Source organism: Polyodon spathula, chromosome 18 (genome assembly GCF_017654505.1).
Source record: "Polyodon spathula isolate WHYD16114869_AA chromosome 18, ASM1765450v1, whole genome shotgun sequence".
In the NCBI taxonomy this organism is placed as follows: domain Eukaryota; kingdom Metazoa; phylum Chordata; class Actinopteri; order Acipenseriformes; family Polyodontidae; genus Polyodon; species Polyodon spathula.
The window spans coordinates 4071004-4089029 of NC_054551.1; the positions used below are offsets into that span (position 1 = coordinate 4071004).

Consider the following 18026-nt stretch of genomic DNA (forward strand, 5'->3'; position numbering starts at 1 on the left):
GTTTAGGGATCTGTTAAAAGGGGTTATATAAGTGAAATGTGTATTAAATACACATAACAGTCTTTTATTTTTTTTTAGCAAAAACTGATTTTAAAAGTGTAATATAACTGCTAATAGTTTAATTGATAACATGCACATTGTATAAACTATTATCTATCCCTACTATTATCGATCCCTAAACTAGTGTTACTGCTACATGGTATTCCTAAATTCAACATGAGGTGTCTCCTTAGAAATGTATTCCATTTACAAAACATTTTCTTTACTTGTAGTTTCAGAAAGGAAGTCAGTAAAGCACACAAAAGCACAGATTACACAATCTAATTCTCAGATTCAGAAAGGATTTGGCCCGTGACACTTATTTTTTAAGCTAGTTTGTGTTTTTTGCTGTTTCCTGTGTGCTTTCTGCTTCTCACACTAAACCTCAGTGTGAGGGTCCCTGACTGCGTGCGGCTGAATCTGACAGGAAGTGCAGGTCAGCTGGGCTCACTTCTCTGCCGAGGTAGATGGCATTGGTATCTTGATTGCGATGCAGTGTGGGCTTGAGAAAAGGAGAGTCAGGGAACCTACTCAGCGCTGTGGGGCACTGCATTTAGAACCTATCTGTTCCTGGAAACTTTAACTGAGATATATTATCTCTAGAGATCAACTTTGCTCCCCAGCCTCTCTGTACATAGTCAATCTGGTGTATTGAAGGATGGAAGCGGTAGCTTTATATTTCTTTCAAGCTTCAGAGAATGATGAACTCAGTTTTAAAAAAGGGGATATACTTAAGGTAAGTTCAGTACATTTACAACAATATAAAAGAACATTCTAATTATTATTATTATTATTATTATTATTATTATTATTATTATTATTATTATTAATGTATATATCATCCTTCCACCAACCTATACGTTCTTTTTTTTCTGTTAACAAAAAGCATCTGCAATCTGATATTTTCCCCATGGGCTAGATTATAAACATGATACGCATTTGATTAACCTAAATGTTCGCTTGCTTCTTTGAAGACTTCTTTGCAAACACAGAGTTTGTTTTTGGTTTGTCTTATTTGCTATCCACAGGACTGAGGAAAAGGGCAAAAATGTAACCGACTCACAGACACATTACTTCCCAAACAGTCACATTGGCCCCAGCTACTCCAATTGCCAAAGATAGGCAGATAATTCAAATCTTCACATTCATTTTATATCAAACTAATTTTACACAGACACATAAACCCGAATTAACAGTACTGGTGGTTAAATTTGTCCTATTAGAAGTTTAAAACAAAAAAAATTATGATAACATTAACATTCTGAAAATCTGGCCTAATTATTTTTGTTATTCCAGATCACAAACATGGAAGATGACCAGAACTGGTTCATGGCAGAGCTGAGAGGGTTAAATGGCTTCATTCCAAAGAATTATATTAAAGTAAAACCACACCCGTAAGTGTCTCTGAGAACTGGCAATGCATTGTGTTGACTGATCCCATCTCAAATTAACAGGACTCAAATACCATGCAATGTGACATAGCCTGTTCATCTAATTTACAACATTCCTTTAACTAATTATTAATAATAATAATAATAATAATAATAATAATAATAATAATAATAATAACAACATAAGGTGAAGAATACAGTTTGAAGCAGATACTGTAACATCTTATTTTACATTTTTCAACACTCAGAAAGAAAACCTCTCAGAACTACAGAGTTCTCTAGTAGTACAGAAAGCGCTAATCTGATTTACTAATAATTATGTCCATTTCTATATTTATTTTTCAGTATATGACACTGAAACTGTCTAATTATTTATTCCCTGTAACTTTTGCTTAGTGCTGAAACAGTTACGGTGATTATATTTATGTGTAAGGGTGTGTTTTGCCAGGTGGTTTGCTGGACGCATCTCCAGGCATCTTGCTGAAGAGAGGTTGTCCCGGCAACGAGAATGCGGTGTGTTCCTGGTTAGGGAGAGTGAGAGCTCCCCAGGGGAATTCTCTGTGTCCGTCAGGTAGGTTTGCACTTTAAAGCTTTCCTGCCAGTGGAAGGCTATATTTTAATTACATGCACCCGCAAAGGCTGGCTTTTAATAAACTGTGTTGTATTCATTCAAATAAGACTAGAAAATTAAAAACATTTTTTGGTGTATTCTTGAATGAATCATTATAGTCATATGTGTCTTTGACTTTGGTAAAAGTATACCAGAATGTCCTGGTAGAGGCGTTAGATGGTGTCTAGAAGGATTTGCATGAGGTATCAGAAATCCAGGCTAGACTGAGCTTCTAAAAGGGCAAATGAGGGTGATTATGTGTGATTCATGACTTCCTTTGATAAATTAAAAAAAAAAAAAAAAAAAAAAAAAAAAACACCCACACTACTTTGGATTGATTACTCAGCTGGCACCATGCATCAACTGGCACAATATTTGAAATTCAGTTTGTTTTATGTGGTTCAGAATTGTCAGGCATAGTGTTCAAGGTGCAAGCTTTTAAAATGTGTTTTACAACAGAAGCATGACTGGACCTGCTGAAAAGGGAACCGCAAGAGGTCAGCTTTCCACAAACCGTTTGATATTACTTTGTTTCCCAACTGTAAAGTAGGCCTATTTATTGTCAAACATATTAGTTACATGCTTTCAAAATCCCCAAAGCAAGTAAAAATTCCAGTTCAACAGGGGGATGCAATAAACCCTGTGATTTCTGGGTAACTGCTTGCCAAGTCGCTTATTTAACAGATCCAAGCAGGATGTCAGGATGGGAAAGGTACATCCTGAAGCTGTTTCCCCTAGAAGACATTTTTAATTAGATTTTAGCATTGCACAGTTCAGTTGATAAGCTACAGTTGTTATTGAGCATGTAAGAACACACTTTCACAAGAATTAATCAATAAACAATTAAACTAGATGTTAAAACTGAGGGGTGTAATGAACTCAACATCAATTGTGGTCTATTGTTTGTAATATAGTGATAATAAGGTGAGTAGTAAATCACAGGGAGAGGTAAATTAAACTGAATGTTCCCTGGTGATTCATGTAAGCCTAAATCATTACTCACTTCAGTCATGCATAATAGCGTTAAACAAATATTATAATACTTTATAGAAGACGCCTAGTCACGCCCTTTATACCTGACTGCACTTCACATTTCAAGTGATCCAGTCTAAAACAGGTTTTCTTCAAACACAACAAATGACAAGTAAGTAAAATGTTTGCCAGACTCTTCTCACAGTATGTTTAATTCACCCCAAGTAGCAGTATTTAGAGTCAAAATACATTTTATGAGTAGATTTTCCCAAATTGCTCACAGCTCTTTTCTTAGGTTTCACTGTTAATATATTGGAGATGTTTTCCTGTGGAAGGATTAGGCTTGAATCAGAGAGCTGTGTGAAGGCCAGACTGCTTGTTTGGGTCTCAGTCTGTCCAATCAGCATGTTGCGGATTTGACATTTCCTATTTTTACTTGACGGATGGCGGCACCAGGTGTTGCAATCTACGTCTTGAATCTTTTGAATGAACAAGTCTTACCCAAGAATTGTATCAGCAGGCTAGAGCAAACTTTAAACAGAAAATGAATCACTGTGGTGCAACCTTCTGAAACATCAAATAAATGTAAGCAAAGTGCAGTCTTTTTCTCTGAGGCTATGCATTAGTCTTTCCCAGTCACATACCGAACATGTCGAAGCATACTTTACTGATGTTATCAGAGAACCACATTATCAGAATGGGTTCAAACTATTTATTTTGTGTTATTATTGATAGCATTTTAATAGTTATTGGTCTGACACCTGAAAATCATTCCCTAAAAGGGAAAACACAATGTAGCATCATTAATGAAATTGCCTTTATATATATATATATTATAGATATATCTACTATATATATATATATATATTTATTTTTTTTTATAATGTTGATGAGCTCAATACTGTCTTTCTAAAAATAATAAAGCAATTTTAAGATGATGAAACTTGCAGGTTAAGAACTCAATACAATCATGTACCTGCTCTTACCAGCTGTTTCAGGCTAGCGATACATTAACAGTAGTTGAAGTCATAGTGTTATCTTCAATCCAAATCCCTTTGATTAGTTCAACTTGCTCTTTATGTGGTCTATTAGGTAACATCCTAATTCCTGATGAGTGATGATTGCTGGGTGGCAGTAGACAACGCTATCGGTTTAATTTGCTTAGTGGTTAGTGCACTCAGGCCCTGGCATGGGCACTCATTAAAAGCTTACTAGTTGAACAGATACCTAAATGTAGTACAGTAGTCTCTGGCTAAGAAAACACCCCTCCGGAGGCAAGCAAAGTGTTCTTATAGCCAATGTGTTCTCTTTGTTAGCCACCAGACACATAATGAATCAATCAATCAATAAATAAATAAATATGTATTACTTGTCAGGCCACACGTGTATAAGAACTATCAAACTAAATTAACACAGCACCCCTAGATATGAACTTTATTTAACAGAATGGTGAAGCAAGTCTCCACAACGGGAAACATCACATTTTTCGGTGCACTCGTGGAAATCAGACTAGAAAACAAGTCAATGATATGACAGATTGACTAAACGAACCAGTGTGCTTCAAGACACTCTTGCGATAACAAGTCGCTTTTGAAAAGACTGAATAAACCATTTAAATTTAAGTTTGATGTTGATGAGCTATCAGGTTACAAAAATCTGTTTCACCACAAGGGTGTTCCCTTAGGCAAACTGTTCTCTTAGGGGGTGTTCCTATAAGTGGAGACTTCGTACTGTAATATATGATTATAACCATAGGGCATTCACAGTATAAAAACATGGAACATCACAGCACTCTTGAAAAATGAAATGAACAGTTCTGAATAGGTGCAAATTACATAGCAAATTCACCACGGGAAAGGGCATTGTAAAAAAAAAAAATCCACTTTAATCGTGTTTTTTGCAACAGGTTATGAGTTATTCGAAATGCCTGTCTGAGATGCTTCCTAGGGATTACTGGAGAAATCCTTGCATTACTATCTGCCTGTTTAGCTTAAAATGACCCGAATACTGCAGTTCCTTTTGTTTTTAAAGATTTGTTATGTCTACTTATTGTTCAGTAGTTTAACTGTAGCGGTCTGTCTAGAAGAGCAATTTTTTTTGTTTGTTTACTATTTTAGTATCCCCCTTTTTGTGTTACTGGGTATCTACTTGTTCTTATTGCATATTAGGATATGCACATATTTTAAATGCAGCTTTGGTAATCATTTTGCTTGCTGCGAGACCATTGGAGTGAGTATAACGACAACACTTGAAGTGACTTAGCTCCAAGGTACAGCATGAAAGTGTGGCTTTTAAAATATGTGCATATTTCAAACTGAAAAATGAAGAGAAAAGGTGGACAGTGATAATACAGCTAGTACAGAATTCTGCGTTTCTACTGCTGCTGATTTAAGATGAATAAAAAGCCAATTAGCACAGTTATTAGTATTATTAATTAGTCATTTAGCAAACCCTTACAGAGACCATGGTGTGAACTATGCATCAACAACTATTGCTGCTGTAGAGTCACTTACAACAGGACCTTGGTTTTATGTCTCATCCAAAGGACCAAGCACAGGGAGGTTAAGTGACTTGCTCAGGGTCACACACAATGAGTTAGTGGCTGAACCAGGATTTGAACTAGGAACCTCCTGATATCAAGCCTTTTTCCTTTAACCACTGGACTACCAAGCCTGAGAAATATTTAAACAATTCACCTTTTAGGTGAAAATGACACCACAGAGTATTTTTTTTTTTTTTTAATGTATGTACTCTCAAATTTCTTTTTGACAGGGATTTAAAGGCAACTTTACTGTTAATTCTTTCATAATCAGACACCAGTTTCTGTCACCTGATTTTTTTTAACAGAATAATCATAATTTTGTAATATTTTTCTAGCTTATTAAAATAAAGTTTATTTAAGTACATTTTTGTTATAATATGCTTATCTGAAGCTCAAGATGAAGACGATGACTGATGATGAGCTGTATTGTGAACAACAGTAGATATTTAATGTGTAAAGTTGTTTTGTGCTGACGTGTAAATCCCGACTCCATGGAGTTTAAAGACCACCTTCCTTGCCATTGTTAGTTCACTTAATGAGAACAAATATGTTACTCTTTTAGAGCTCTGCTCTGTCCTTACCATCACAAAGACGCCTATTGCCTGGGGTGCTACATGCAAAAGCAACCTCCACCTATGAGGGAAATATCCAGGTGTGGCAGCCACAGCCTTGTGACGGGGGAGTCTGCTGTTATACATTTCAGAGAGACATAAACATAACATACACTGGAGCAGGAAAACAGTAAAGAGGCAAATGGCATGGGTCATATGTATTCCCCTTTACATTGGATTTTAATGGGATTTGTGCATAGCAAACAGTGCCACTGGTGGTCACATGTTGTAACTGCAGTTTCTTTAAAGAGGATCTTAATGCCGCACAAGCTGCCATTAAATAGTGAAATATTATTATAAAAAGCAGCTGACATCTTAAAGTGAAAGTATTTAGAAGCTCCCTGATGCTCGTATATGCTAGAGTTCAATTAAATTACAAACACCCACACTAAGCACGAAACACAAACACAAGACGGTGAGTGAATTTAAGTTCTAGTGGTGATTACACTAGAATGCTGGGTCCAAGTTAATGCGAGCTTCTACTCCTGCTCTGGATCGTGTTACTGATAGTCTAAATAGACAAACAACAGCTACAGCCGACACTTTACAAATACAAAGCATTCACGGTTCTCAGCAATATGTTTACTAATATGTTTACTGCTTTTAGGTTAACGCAAACCATTTACAAAGGAACAGATTACTTTGCCACGTCCCTATTTTATACCCTTGCTCATGACCCCTTGGTTAACGAGGGCATCTGCTTCTCCAATCCGCGGATGCCATGCCGTTTCCTGTTTGGGTCATTGAGTTTGGGTACCGTAGCTCAGTCCCGGCTGACTTCCACCTACCCATGGGAATAAAGTGTCATGCCTTTTAGTCCAGGGTACTCTGCTCCCTTTATCTAGTACTCTGTCAGGTCAGGAGGGAGATCTAACACCAAACGTCATTCGATCTCTGTCACAGTGCAAAGCTAACAATGGGGACTCTAGCCAGTTTGGGAAAGTTGCTACACAAAATGTACTTCTCTCTCAGGTCAGGTGATTTTATAAGAAGGAATTTTAATAATAAACACTGAGCCAGAAATTTATTATTAATACAATATTAACATATTTTAAGAAAAAAAAAGATGTGTGCATTACAAAAACAAAGGTTTGATTTGGGATTAGAAAGGATTTGCGAATAAAATAAATATGGAAGTATCCCTCAGCTGAACTGAAAAGAGGTCTTTGAATGCAGGTTTCTCCTCTTCACAAAAGTAGAAATTATTTTATATGATACAGTATGTGTGAGCCCAGCAGGGGACCAAGAGTTTCTATATATAACTCGCTGAATTCCCAAGATTCCTTTTTTGGTGCATCATCATTACCCTTTGCAGAATTCAGCAATATTGTACTTTACAGCTATTAAGTTATAATGAAAATTTTCATTTGCAACAATTATAAAAAATACTGTAACTTCTGAAATAGCACTGTCACAAAAGTACACCGTTCAAAAGGTGTGTAAATAGGTTATTCTATAGCAAAGCAAACTCAGAAATCAGAATGCTTATATTATTCAGATAAGCTAAAAGCTCTTAATTGAGTGGAGCTTTTCTGTAGTTATAAAACACCATGTTAAAAAATAACTGTAACTTTGTAGCAGACTTCAAAACCATTAATATATTAAATATGCCTTCTGCTTGACCCAGATAGCTGTGTGTGCTAAATACTGTAAGTCATATGTAATTATGAATACACCTGAATCTGAAAACAAGTAAATAAATTGGCCAAATACATAGTTGATCCTTTTACTAGAATATTGCATTACTTATCTCTCACCCAATTACACTGTGTAACAATTTATTTTTATTTATTTTTTGTTCCTGGGTAGTAAGTGTTATTTCCTAATTGCTTATGCCTCAAAAGTATAGAAAATGGCTATTATTCCCCACAAACTTTGCTTTTGTGACCAGGACAGTGATATTTCAAAATATCACTATTTCCAATGGGAAAACGGGCAAATGTGTGTCTTTTCGTTCACATAAACTCAGAAAAAAACAACATATGAATCCAAATTAACATGTATTTATACTAAAGTAATACAAAAATGACTACAAAAGATTTAGAAGTGAGTAGTTTTTCGTGATTTACGATTATACTGTAAAAGAGTGTGGAATACTTACTTATCTGTGTGGTTTACTGTCAACTAGGCTGTGTTTTGGGTATATTTTAGCTGCTAGTCAAATGAAAAACAAACCAAAAGATGAACTGAAGAGAAAACTGTTGCCCAGAACAGTTTCACCTTTCATGCAAGGTAGGCTACAGATTGGGGATAATAAACCATATGGAGAGTCAGCTTTGATTTCCAGTAAATCTGCTGTCATAAGCAAAACTCATTCACAATAAACCTTAATAAATCTGTATAAAGCTCTGAGTCAACAGTCTGCATTAAATAGAATACTCAAGGTGATGTCGTGTGTAATTATTGGACTTAAATAATAGCTGGTTTGAAATGCAAATAAATGAATCACCTTTTTCAGTTGGCATGGATATGCAAAGTGGATGAGAAAAAAAATTAGATAATGAGATTTCCTGTTGAAAAAAATGAGTTGCTAGTAGCACCCAATATGAAACACACACAGCTGTGATGACAGATCAACAGCATGGTTTGATTCTGTTTGAGGGGTGTTGTCCACAGTGGGATTGATTTTTTGCTATATCAGAAAGAAAGTTCGTCAAATGCTTTTTTTTTTTTTTTTTTAATATGTGACCATTACGTTTTGTGTAGGGCTGTGTTGTTTAAGTTTTTAATATTTTAATAGACTCCCTCAAACTCTTCAATAAAAGTAAGCAGATTTAGTCCTGTTTCTATCTTGCCTTTTTTTCACTTGCATTTCCTAATCCTACTTATGAAAGGTAATCTAATGCATTGTTTTCCCTTTCTCATCCTGGATCTGTGTTTGAAGTAGCTGGCACATATTGAGTAACCACTGCACACATCTGTACTTTTTCTACCCCATAAAAGCTTGCAATGTTCCCATGCTGTTAACCTGGTTATACTGTGCATTTACCATGTCATTTTTCATTATAGTTTACCATACCTCTTTGGTTTTGTTGGCAAAATTAAGCAAGTCGTACTGGGATGTCAAGAAAAAAAAAAGTTTTGATACTGCAAAGGCGATTGCAGAAGCATACACATGGTAACCACTTGTCATATAGTGCATTGTAACTCTGTCAGTACAGTGTAACTGTAGTGTTAATGTACTGATATTTATAAGCATAAAGTAATATTTTAAACCAAAACAAAATGTTGATTTCTAAAATGCTTGCAGTTACGGAGATCTTGTGCAGCACTTCAAGGTCATGAACGATGGGCAAGGCAGCTATTTTATCTGGGAAGAAAAGTTCCACTCCCTCAATGAGCTGGTGGACTATTATCGAACTACATCCATCGCTAAGGGGAAGACGGTTTTCCTGAGGGATGAAGAGCGCACGTTTGAGGTACAGAACACTTTTACAACCAGTTATACCCAGCTCTCAGTTAGGGCCAACTTTCTTTATGATAATTTTAGTCAGTCCCTGTGCTGGGCAGAAAAGAGTGATTCCAGATAGAGACAGGCCATAACTTTCTTATGAGTCTCAATGAATATTTTCCTGTTTACAAAATTGCAGCATGCTGGCTAGAACCCTAGAATTCCAAGCTTCCAATAGCCTGCAAACATAAACAGACTTTCAGGTAGCAAACAATAGTTGGATGAGATATTACAGCAAGTTGATTAAAACATAGGTTGCAGATAAAATGAGTTAATATGATATTGCAACTGTGTGGCTGACCATTAATAATTTACAGCCTTAAGGGGGCTCCCAAGTGGTGCATCCAGTAAAGGCATTACACATGGAGTGCAGGATGCGCCCTATAGCCTGGAGATCACCAGTTCAAGTCCAGGATATTCCATTGCCAAGCATGGACACAATTGGCTGACCACCACCCAAGGAGGGGTGGGCTTAGGTCAGCCAGGGTGTCCTTGGCTCACCACACACCAGAGATCCCTGTAGTCTGCACATGTACCTGCAGGCTTGCCAGTAAGCTGCCCAGAGCTGCATTGTCCTCCAACACTGTAGCTCTGAGGTGGCTGCATGGTGAGTCTGCAGTGTGAAAAGAAGTGGTTGGCTGACAGCACATGCCTCAGAGGACAGCATGTGTTCATCTTCACCACTCCAGAGTCAACACAGGGGTGGTAGCAGTGAGCTGAGCCTAAATAATAATTGGAATTTTTAAATTGGGAGTATTAATAATAATAACAGGTTATAAAGTGGAAGATTTTTTTCAAACGATTAACCAGGAACTGATTGCCAGTCACCCTATGGCTTAATTCTTCAACAAGTCTGAACAAAACATATTTGTGATGTCAGCATGTATTCAGCCATGTATTTCAAAACACAAGTTTCAGAATTTCATCAGGCTTAATAAAGACCTTATATTTAATTGCCAATCAAATATTACAAAACAGACTTGCTACATCGGTACATGTCAGATGAAATCCTGCCCCTTTGGCTGTTTGGAGAGCAACACTGTCCTTGTTCAACTCATGCAATTCTTACTAGTGCCAACACAGAGACATATCATCATTGATGTTTTTGTTCAATCATGTATCCAAGTATATATTGCCTGACATTTACTCTGTTAATTTCATGAAGTTGTATTTTCACAGCTAAAAAGTAAAAAAGGATGATGGAATTAATATGAATGTGCGTCCATGCACACAAAAAACAAAGCAAAACATCATTTTAAGAATGAAAATTAATTATATCATTGTTTTCATATATATATATATATATATATATATATATATATATATATATATATATATATATATATATATATATATATTGATAAGATATGGTATACCATAGCTGGCTTGACATGAGTAAAGTGCAGTTTCACGAATACATTTCTGAACCATCATTAACACAAGCCCAGGGTGATCAGCACAACTTTGTTAAGGAAGTTGGCAAAGCTTTTAAAAACCGTTGGAGTATGACATCAAATAATTATTATACTCATTGTCTGACTGCTGACGATGACTTAACTGATAACACTATGTGAACACAATTTTTGTTCCTGGGTAGTAAGTGTTATTTCCTAATTGCTTATGCCTCAAAAGTATAGAACATGGCTATTATTCCCCACAAAATTTGCTTTTGTGACCAGGACAGCGATATTTCAAAATATCACTATTTCCAATGGGAAAACGGGCAAATGTGTGTCTTTTCGTTCACATAAAGTCAGAAAAAAACAACATATGAATCCAAATTAAACATGTATTTATACTAAAGTAATACAAAAATGACTACAAAAGATTTAGAAGTGAGTAGTTTTTCGAGATTTACGATTATACTGTATTTACAGTATAATCGTAAATCTCGAAAAACTACTCACTTCTAAATCTTTTGTAAATACAGTATAATCGTAAATCTCGAAAAACTACTCACTTCTAAATCTTTTGTAGTCATTTTTGTATTACTTTAGTATAAATACATGTTAATCTGGATTCATATGTTGTTTTTTTCTGACTTTATGTGAACGAAAAGACACACATTTGCCCGTTTTCCCATTGGAAATAGTGATATTTTGAAATATCACTGTCCTGGTCACAAAAGCAAAGTTTGTGGGGAATAATAGCCATTTTCTATACTTTTGAGACATAAGCAATTAGGAAATAACACTTACTACCCAGGAACAAAAAAAAAAAAAAAAAAAAATGTTACACGGTGTTATTATAATAATGCAACATTTAACAAGGTATAATTCAATTGAATAGAGCCCTGGGTCTTTAACCCCTTTAGTGCTAAAGGATGTGAGGCGCACGTCCGCCCATATTTTGCCCTGTTACCCTGGTGTATCGGTTACATCATTTAACTAGTGGATGATTGCTGTCTAAACTAGCCTATAGGATCTCTCTGTGTTTTTCAGTCTGGAATCCAGCAGGTCAAATCATCAAATTCAAGTCTGTATTACATTTTGGATTGTTCTTTAATCTGAGCACAGGATGGCTACAACTTTTAGCAACATTCAGTAAACCGTCAACGCTCTGTGGCAGGCCTGATTAATCAGCAACTGGCAGGTGACATTCAGTTTACCTGCAAGGTAAATATTTCTGTAGCAGGCCATCAAACTTCTGACAACCGTGAGCCAGCCCCCAACTATGTGACATTATAAAATCGGCCACTCTGTCAACGCCTTCCTAATTGGTGTCTTGTAAAAAGACATCTGGATAATTTAGTACCTGAGGAGCCGTAAAGGTTTTCCTTGGATCGCTTTTCTGTAAATTGAGTACTGCGTACAGAGGGGTTCTGTCCAATAAGAGGTGTTTGCTGTTGCCTGTCAACCCCCAAAACATACATAGATTCGATATTCTAGGCCATAAGGGGGGGTTCTTCATACATTTCTGGATTCCAGAATAATTTCATTAGATTATGAGCATTTAACAGTACCAATTCTCACAAGGTTAAAAAATATATATTGAAATTACATTTGAAGTTTTTTTGTTTTTTTTTTTCACAGAAGTAAATTGTAGGCCTAGGCTTATCGTAAAGAGCCTCTCGCCTGTTATTGATTTGGAATGTGAACAGCCATTCTGATGCATGTCAAAGAATGTACTGTATGTGCCCTATTGTAACGACAGCTGTGGTGAACGCATTTCAAAAACCTGACTGACAAGGAATCCTCTCAGCAGCAGATGGCTAATCATTATCTTCAGTGACTAGACATAAGAAATGCAAACCAGGTTCGGAAGCTGAAGGACTTCATGTTTGATTCCACATTAACTCGAGGGTCACATGGGCATTCAAGACAACCAGAATATTAAATTAAAAGCAACGTTTTAAAACAAAACAAATATTGATTATTAAATATGAATTCCAATTGAAAAGTATATTAATAATAATAACATACAAGTAGCTTATAAATTCTGTGTTAATTCCTAAGTTTACTGGTAATTTTACAATTGCAAATTGTAATTAATAACAACAGAATATCAGAAAAGCCAGGTGCAGTGTTTGACTATATCCTCTTTTTGTTGCTCACTTTTTCAGAAGCCAAAGCAGGCCAAGGCTCTTTTCAACTTTGCCCCACAGCACTTCTCAGAGCTGGGTTTCTACAGAGGGGACGTCATCGAGGTCCTGGACTGCTCCGACCCCAGCCGCTGGAAAGGGAAGTGCCGTGGCAAGGTGGGGGTATTCCCATCCAAATACGTCCAGCCAATCTACCACTAACCACGTCACACTGGAACTCAAAGCACACTTCCTAGAACCATGCAGACAAACTTCAGTACTTAAATCCGTTGTGAAATGTGCACAAAGCCATTCCTGATTCCCAAACCCTACTGAATTTGACGTGAGAGGTTGATGAACATTGGTACCTTCTCTGAGCAGCGGAACATGCATCCATCAACGTTAGAGGAAGCGTGTTGTACTGTGATACAGCGAGGGTTATCACATCTGCTCGGCCTAGAGACTGGGAGATCTGGGAGACACAGCTACAATGCATCAAACTCCTCACCTTTCAAATAATGAATGAATGTAATAAACCTTCATTGTTGTTTTTTTTCCTTATGTATAGACACTAAACAGCCCTTTCTGAACCTTATCCAAAGATGGTGAGACTATGTTTTTTCATTTGTATTGTAATGTGGTTTGCAAATAAGAATACCCCAAGCTGGGCAATTGCCATGGAAGCATTATTGCCTTGGATATTTTCTATACCTGGTTTATTATGGGATACACACAAAACGAGATATTCTAGATATCTTTCAAACAGTTCACTCATATTTGTGGTAAACATTCTGCTGAAACACAGCTATATTGAGAATGACTGAGAAATCTAAGTTGATACAATACTTAGGCATCCCACTAGCAATTCTTAGTGTGGCTCTTCACCTGTGAAAATGATGAGGAAAAGGAACTGGGGCTCAATTCATGTATAAAATGGTTTACTCCAGTGCAAAGCAACAAGCCCCTGTGAATGTTTGGAAAACTAGTAATAAAGAACTCAAAATATTAAAGTCCCTTGCGGGTATCTATATTTCTTCTTGCTAGTTTTGTTTTCTCCTTTTTGAACTTTGCTCTCAAGCATTCCTGTCTTTTCCCACTTAAACCCTTAACCCTTAACCACCCTTAACCACTGTGTAGGCAATAAACTATAAAATGTACAAATAATTAACAAGATATGATTGCTTTTATTTGTGTTATTTCCTATACATTCCAGTGTATATAAATGAATAAATGAAACACACAGTATTCAGCAGCTGTGAAGTTGTGTAAACTCAAAATTATTTCATTTTTCTGTAGTCTAGAACAGACTTTTGTACAGACCCGCCCCTCTAATGAGTGTTATGTTGGCCTCCCGGTTTCAACTTTTTTTTGTAAAACTCCTGCCAGTCTTTAATAATCTTTAATTTAATACACTGGTAGAAATCCAATAATTGTGAGATCTATGGCTGCTGAGAAGCTTTCCATTCTCTTTTTGTTGTTGTCACTGAGTCACAGGAGAACGTGTCACTGATTCAGGACTGTGGATTTTTCACCTTTCTGGAATCTGAACATTTTCTCTATTGAACAACTGTAAGGCACTACAAAAAAAAAAAAAAAAAAAAAAAAAAAAAAAAGAAATTTTATGCAAAATACGCATAGAAAAAGATATTAATACACATGAGTATGATAGCGTTGACGCAGCAGAACCGCGACCAGAATGGGTTCTCGTAGGTGCTGTGGATGGGTCTGGGTTTAGGAGTTTCTTTGGGTTGGGGCTGAATGTTGCAGAAGAGGCTGGTCAAGCAACATCGATCCTGGGCTTCTGGCTCTAAACCTGAGAGTCAATCGGAGCAAAGCCATTAACAGACAGACATGTATGTTTTTCACCTTGTGGGAATAGTATCAGCATGCAATCGAATATATAAATAATATAATTAACTCTAGTAAATAAAATAACAAAACGTACTGTTTTTCCTTCGCTCCGATGGCACGTTTGCTGACGACACTTTCTGCAGTTGGATTTCAGGAGTGGCTTTCTCTACAGACAGGGTCCACCAAGTTAAGTTTTTCATCTAAAATAAAGAAAACAGCTTACTACCAGGAGAGCTGGGTTATTCTGTGTTTAATGAGAAAGCTCAAATCAACATGAATAATCTTTGTGTTTCAGTTTGACAGGATCAACCTGCAAAATCAGGGACTGTGCGAATGAAGAACCTCATGCAATGACACTGTGGTGCAATATACACATTAAACAAGCGCTGTACTCGGTGTATGATTTTATAACAGATACAAAGACAGGCAGGTAATGTTAAAATAGGACACCCTTAGATTTGAGATCTAGGCAGTTGACATGTTTATAAATACTCCCAGTCACTTCACTTGCCTGCACTTGACATGCAATGGTCTACATTATCTTTCTGCTCCTATAACTCCCTCTGGACTGTCTCCCTTACCTGTGCTTCAGTGGGAGGCTCTGTCAGCAGACTGACCACCACAGCCACACCAGCGGTCAGCGAACAGAGGACGATAGCGAAGTGGAGGTAGTGGACACCCCTCAGGAGAGATGGCCGTGGGTCAAACACGCCACATCGCGGAGGAGAGTAGATGAACTCCAAGATCATCCTGGTCAGTCCGATCACCAGCCCCACCATCAGCCCCCAGAATGCACCCTGGCAAACCAGGAAGTCACGTCACGGCCTCACTGACAGAACTACAGATTCTGTTCATGAAACTCATTCTTTATTATTTGCAGAGGATGCTTCAAACAGGAGAGTTTTGTTTAGTAGCCTTTTTGTGTGTGTGTGTGTGTGTGTGTGTGTGTTTTGTTTCTCATTGTAAATACTAATGATGAAGTTAACATAAAACAAAACATATCAAAATGAGTTGAAATGTTATTGAACCACATGTTAAAAGTGAAGAATTGTAACAACCACAGCTTGACATCTGTCATCTCTGTCACCCTGAAAACTTTTCTGAACCTGTGTTTTTTAGACAGTAACATGGCACAACATTGCTGCATAGGCAGAGAGGTCTGACCTAAAAACAGGCAAGTCTATATCCTGTGTGAAAAGCATGCCTTTTATTTACCCCTGGTATGTAACTTTCATTCTCAGACATACCATTATTTTTCATTTGCTTAATATATACCTAGCTTCATGATGTAAAACAAACACAGCATTCAAAAAAAAGAAAATGGAACTCACACCGAAAAAATATTACTATACAAGATTATATTTTTAATGTTGCTTGTAAAAACTGTAAATGATACGCAATGCTAAACAGCATGCTTCCAGGTGTTGACTGAGTTGATTGGGTTATGGGAGTTCTGTCTGATTCTGCTAAGCCTCAATGCAAATTCAGGGGCAGCTTGCAACTTAGCCTCTACATGAAGCAATGACTCATAGCGTTTTGTTCAGAAAAAGGGGCTCAGTGAAATTACCTGGGGGGGGGGGGGTAACAGAGCAGAAAATCAAGTTACACAGTGTGTTTTGTGGCTGACGGCCATCTTGGTTCAGATGCAGAACAGTCAGGGACCAAGATGGCTGCCTTGCACAGCCACACAATGTAAATTGGTACTTGCTTAACTTAAATGTGACCAGGTGGTAATGTAATGATTAACTGTCAATTACCCCTGGCCACACCCTGTGAAAAAAAGAACAAAGGACATGTTTGTTTGATAAGAGATAGTTTGGTGAAGACACTTTTCCAAGCCCCAACAGAGGGAAAAAACAGTGAAAGGAAGAGAGAAGTTACTGAGATAGCCACAGCTTGGATCCTGTAGTGTTTTATTTGTGTTTTGTTTAAACCATTTATTATTTAACAGAACAAACACAAATAAAACACTACAGGACCCAAGATAAGGCCATTTCGGAAACATTTTCTTTGTTCTTTTTTTTCAAATTTTTTTTATAGGGTGTGGCCAGGAGCAATTGGCAACCAATCATTACATTATCACCTGGCCACATTCCACACTTTTCAATTAAACAATTACAAATGTACATTGTGTGGCTGTGCAAAGGCAGCCACCTTGGCTCCAGGCTGCTCCTCTGCACCTGAGCCAAGTGGCTGTCAGCCACAAAACCCACATTTCTCAGTGTGCGGGTCCACTGCCCTGTCATAAGGCACCAAACTGGATCCTTGTTGAATATTTAGTGTCATGTTGGAAGCAAGTACAAATTTTGCTACTTCAATCACAGCTTGGAATTGTGCCAACAACACACTGGCCAGAGTTATGTTAAACTCTAGATGGCACTTAGCACACCAATCTGGCATAGCTGTTTTTCTCCCATCTCTTTTTATTGTTAATCCAGGATGATTATATAGGCTGATGCATACCATTTTCTTTTTGTGACAAGTGCATTCTCTCTGTCATTCGCTGTCATTAACAGGACATGGTAGTTTCAATCAATAAACGACACAAAGACAAGAAGTCTGTATTTAACTGGCACTGCTGCTGAATGAGACCATCTTCAAGTGGAAGCAACACAACTTGATGTCATCTTCATTAATGAAAAAAAATAATGCAGTGAGTATTCAACATAACTACAATAACTTCCAGTATATTACATTATTGCACATAATGCAGTGTAACATTTGCAAAGTTATTGTGCCCATGGCACTATAGTATTACTGCATGTTTGCCATTTATATAAAAAAAAAATCTCTAAAAGGGCCTTACTGATTCATTCGTTCTCTTCCAGAAAATTGCAAGAACAAACACTGCAGTCACAGGAGGGGCGAGGTAGCTTGTCACAGACTGGATATAGACAAAGAGCTGGCCGCTGTTGGCGGACTGCAAGATTGGGATCCACACAACACTGACAACGACCAGGATCACTGTGACTATCCTACAAAAGAAATGGACAAGTCTCAGGCTATCAGACTACAGATAAATGGTTTTTTTGATGTCAT

General features: G+C 37.1%; 2 protein-coding genes across 2 annotated transcripts in view; one reads left to right on the plus strand and one right to left on the minus strand.

Annotated features, from left to right (window-relative positions):
• The first annotated feature begins 406 nt into the window (after window positions 1–406).
• On the plus strand, window positions 407–14300 carry LOC121294155 (GRB2-related adapter protein-like). Its single transcript, XM_041217749.1, has 5 exons — window positions 407–775; window positions 1336–1433; window positions 1879–2001; window positions 9416–9584; window positions 13179–14300. The coding sequence occupies exons 1-5, from the start codon at window positions 698–700 to the stop codon at window positions 13356–13358; spliced, it is 648 nt and encodes a 215-aa protein (XP_041073683.1). The 5' UTR covers window positions 407–697; the 3' UTR covers window positions 13359–14300.
• Window positions 14301–14755: 455 nt separating this feature from the next.
• slc5a10 (solute carrier family 5 member 10) overlaps window positions 14756–18026 on the minus strand; it is a 35209-nt gene continuing 31938 nt past the window's right edge. The window contains exons 13-16 of the mRNA XM_041277152.1: window positions 17794–17962; window positions 15569–15784; window positions 15082–15187; window positions 14756–14949 (exon numbers count right to left, since the gene is read on the minus strand). Of these exons, the coding sequence (XP_041133086.1) occupies window positions 14756–14949; window positions 15082–15187; window positions 15569–15784; window positions 17794–17962 (685 nt within the window). The remainder of the gene's footprint in view (window positions 14950–15081; window positions 15188–15568; window positions 15785–17793; window positions 17963–18026) is intronic.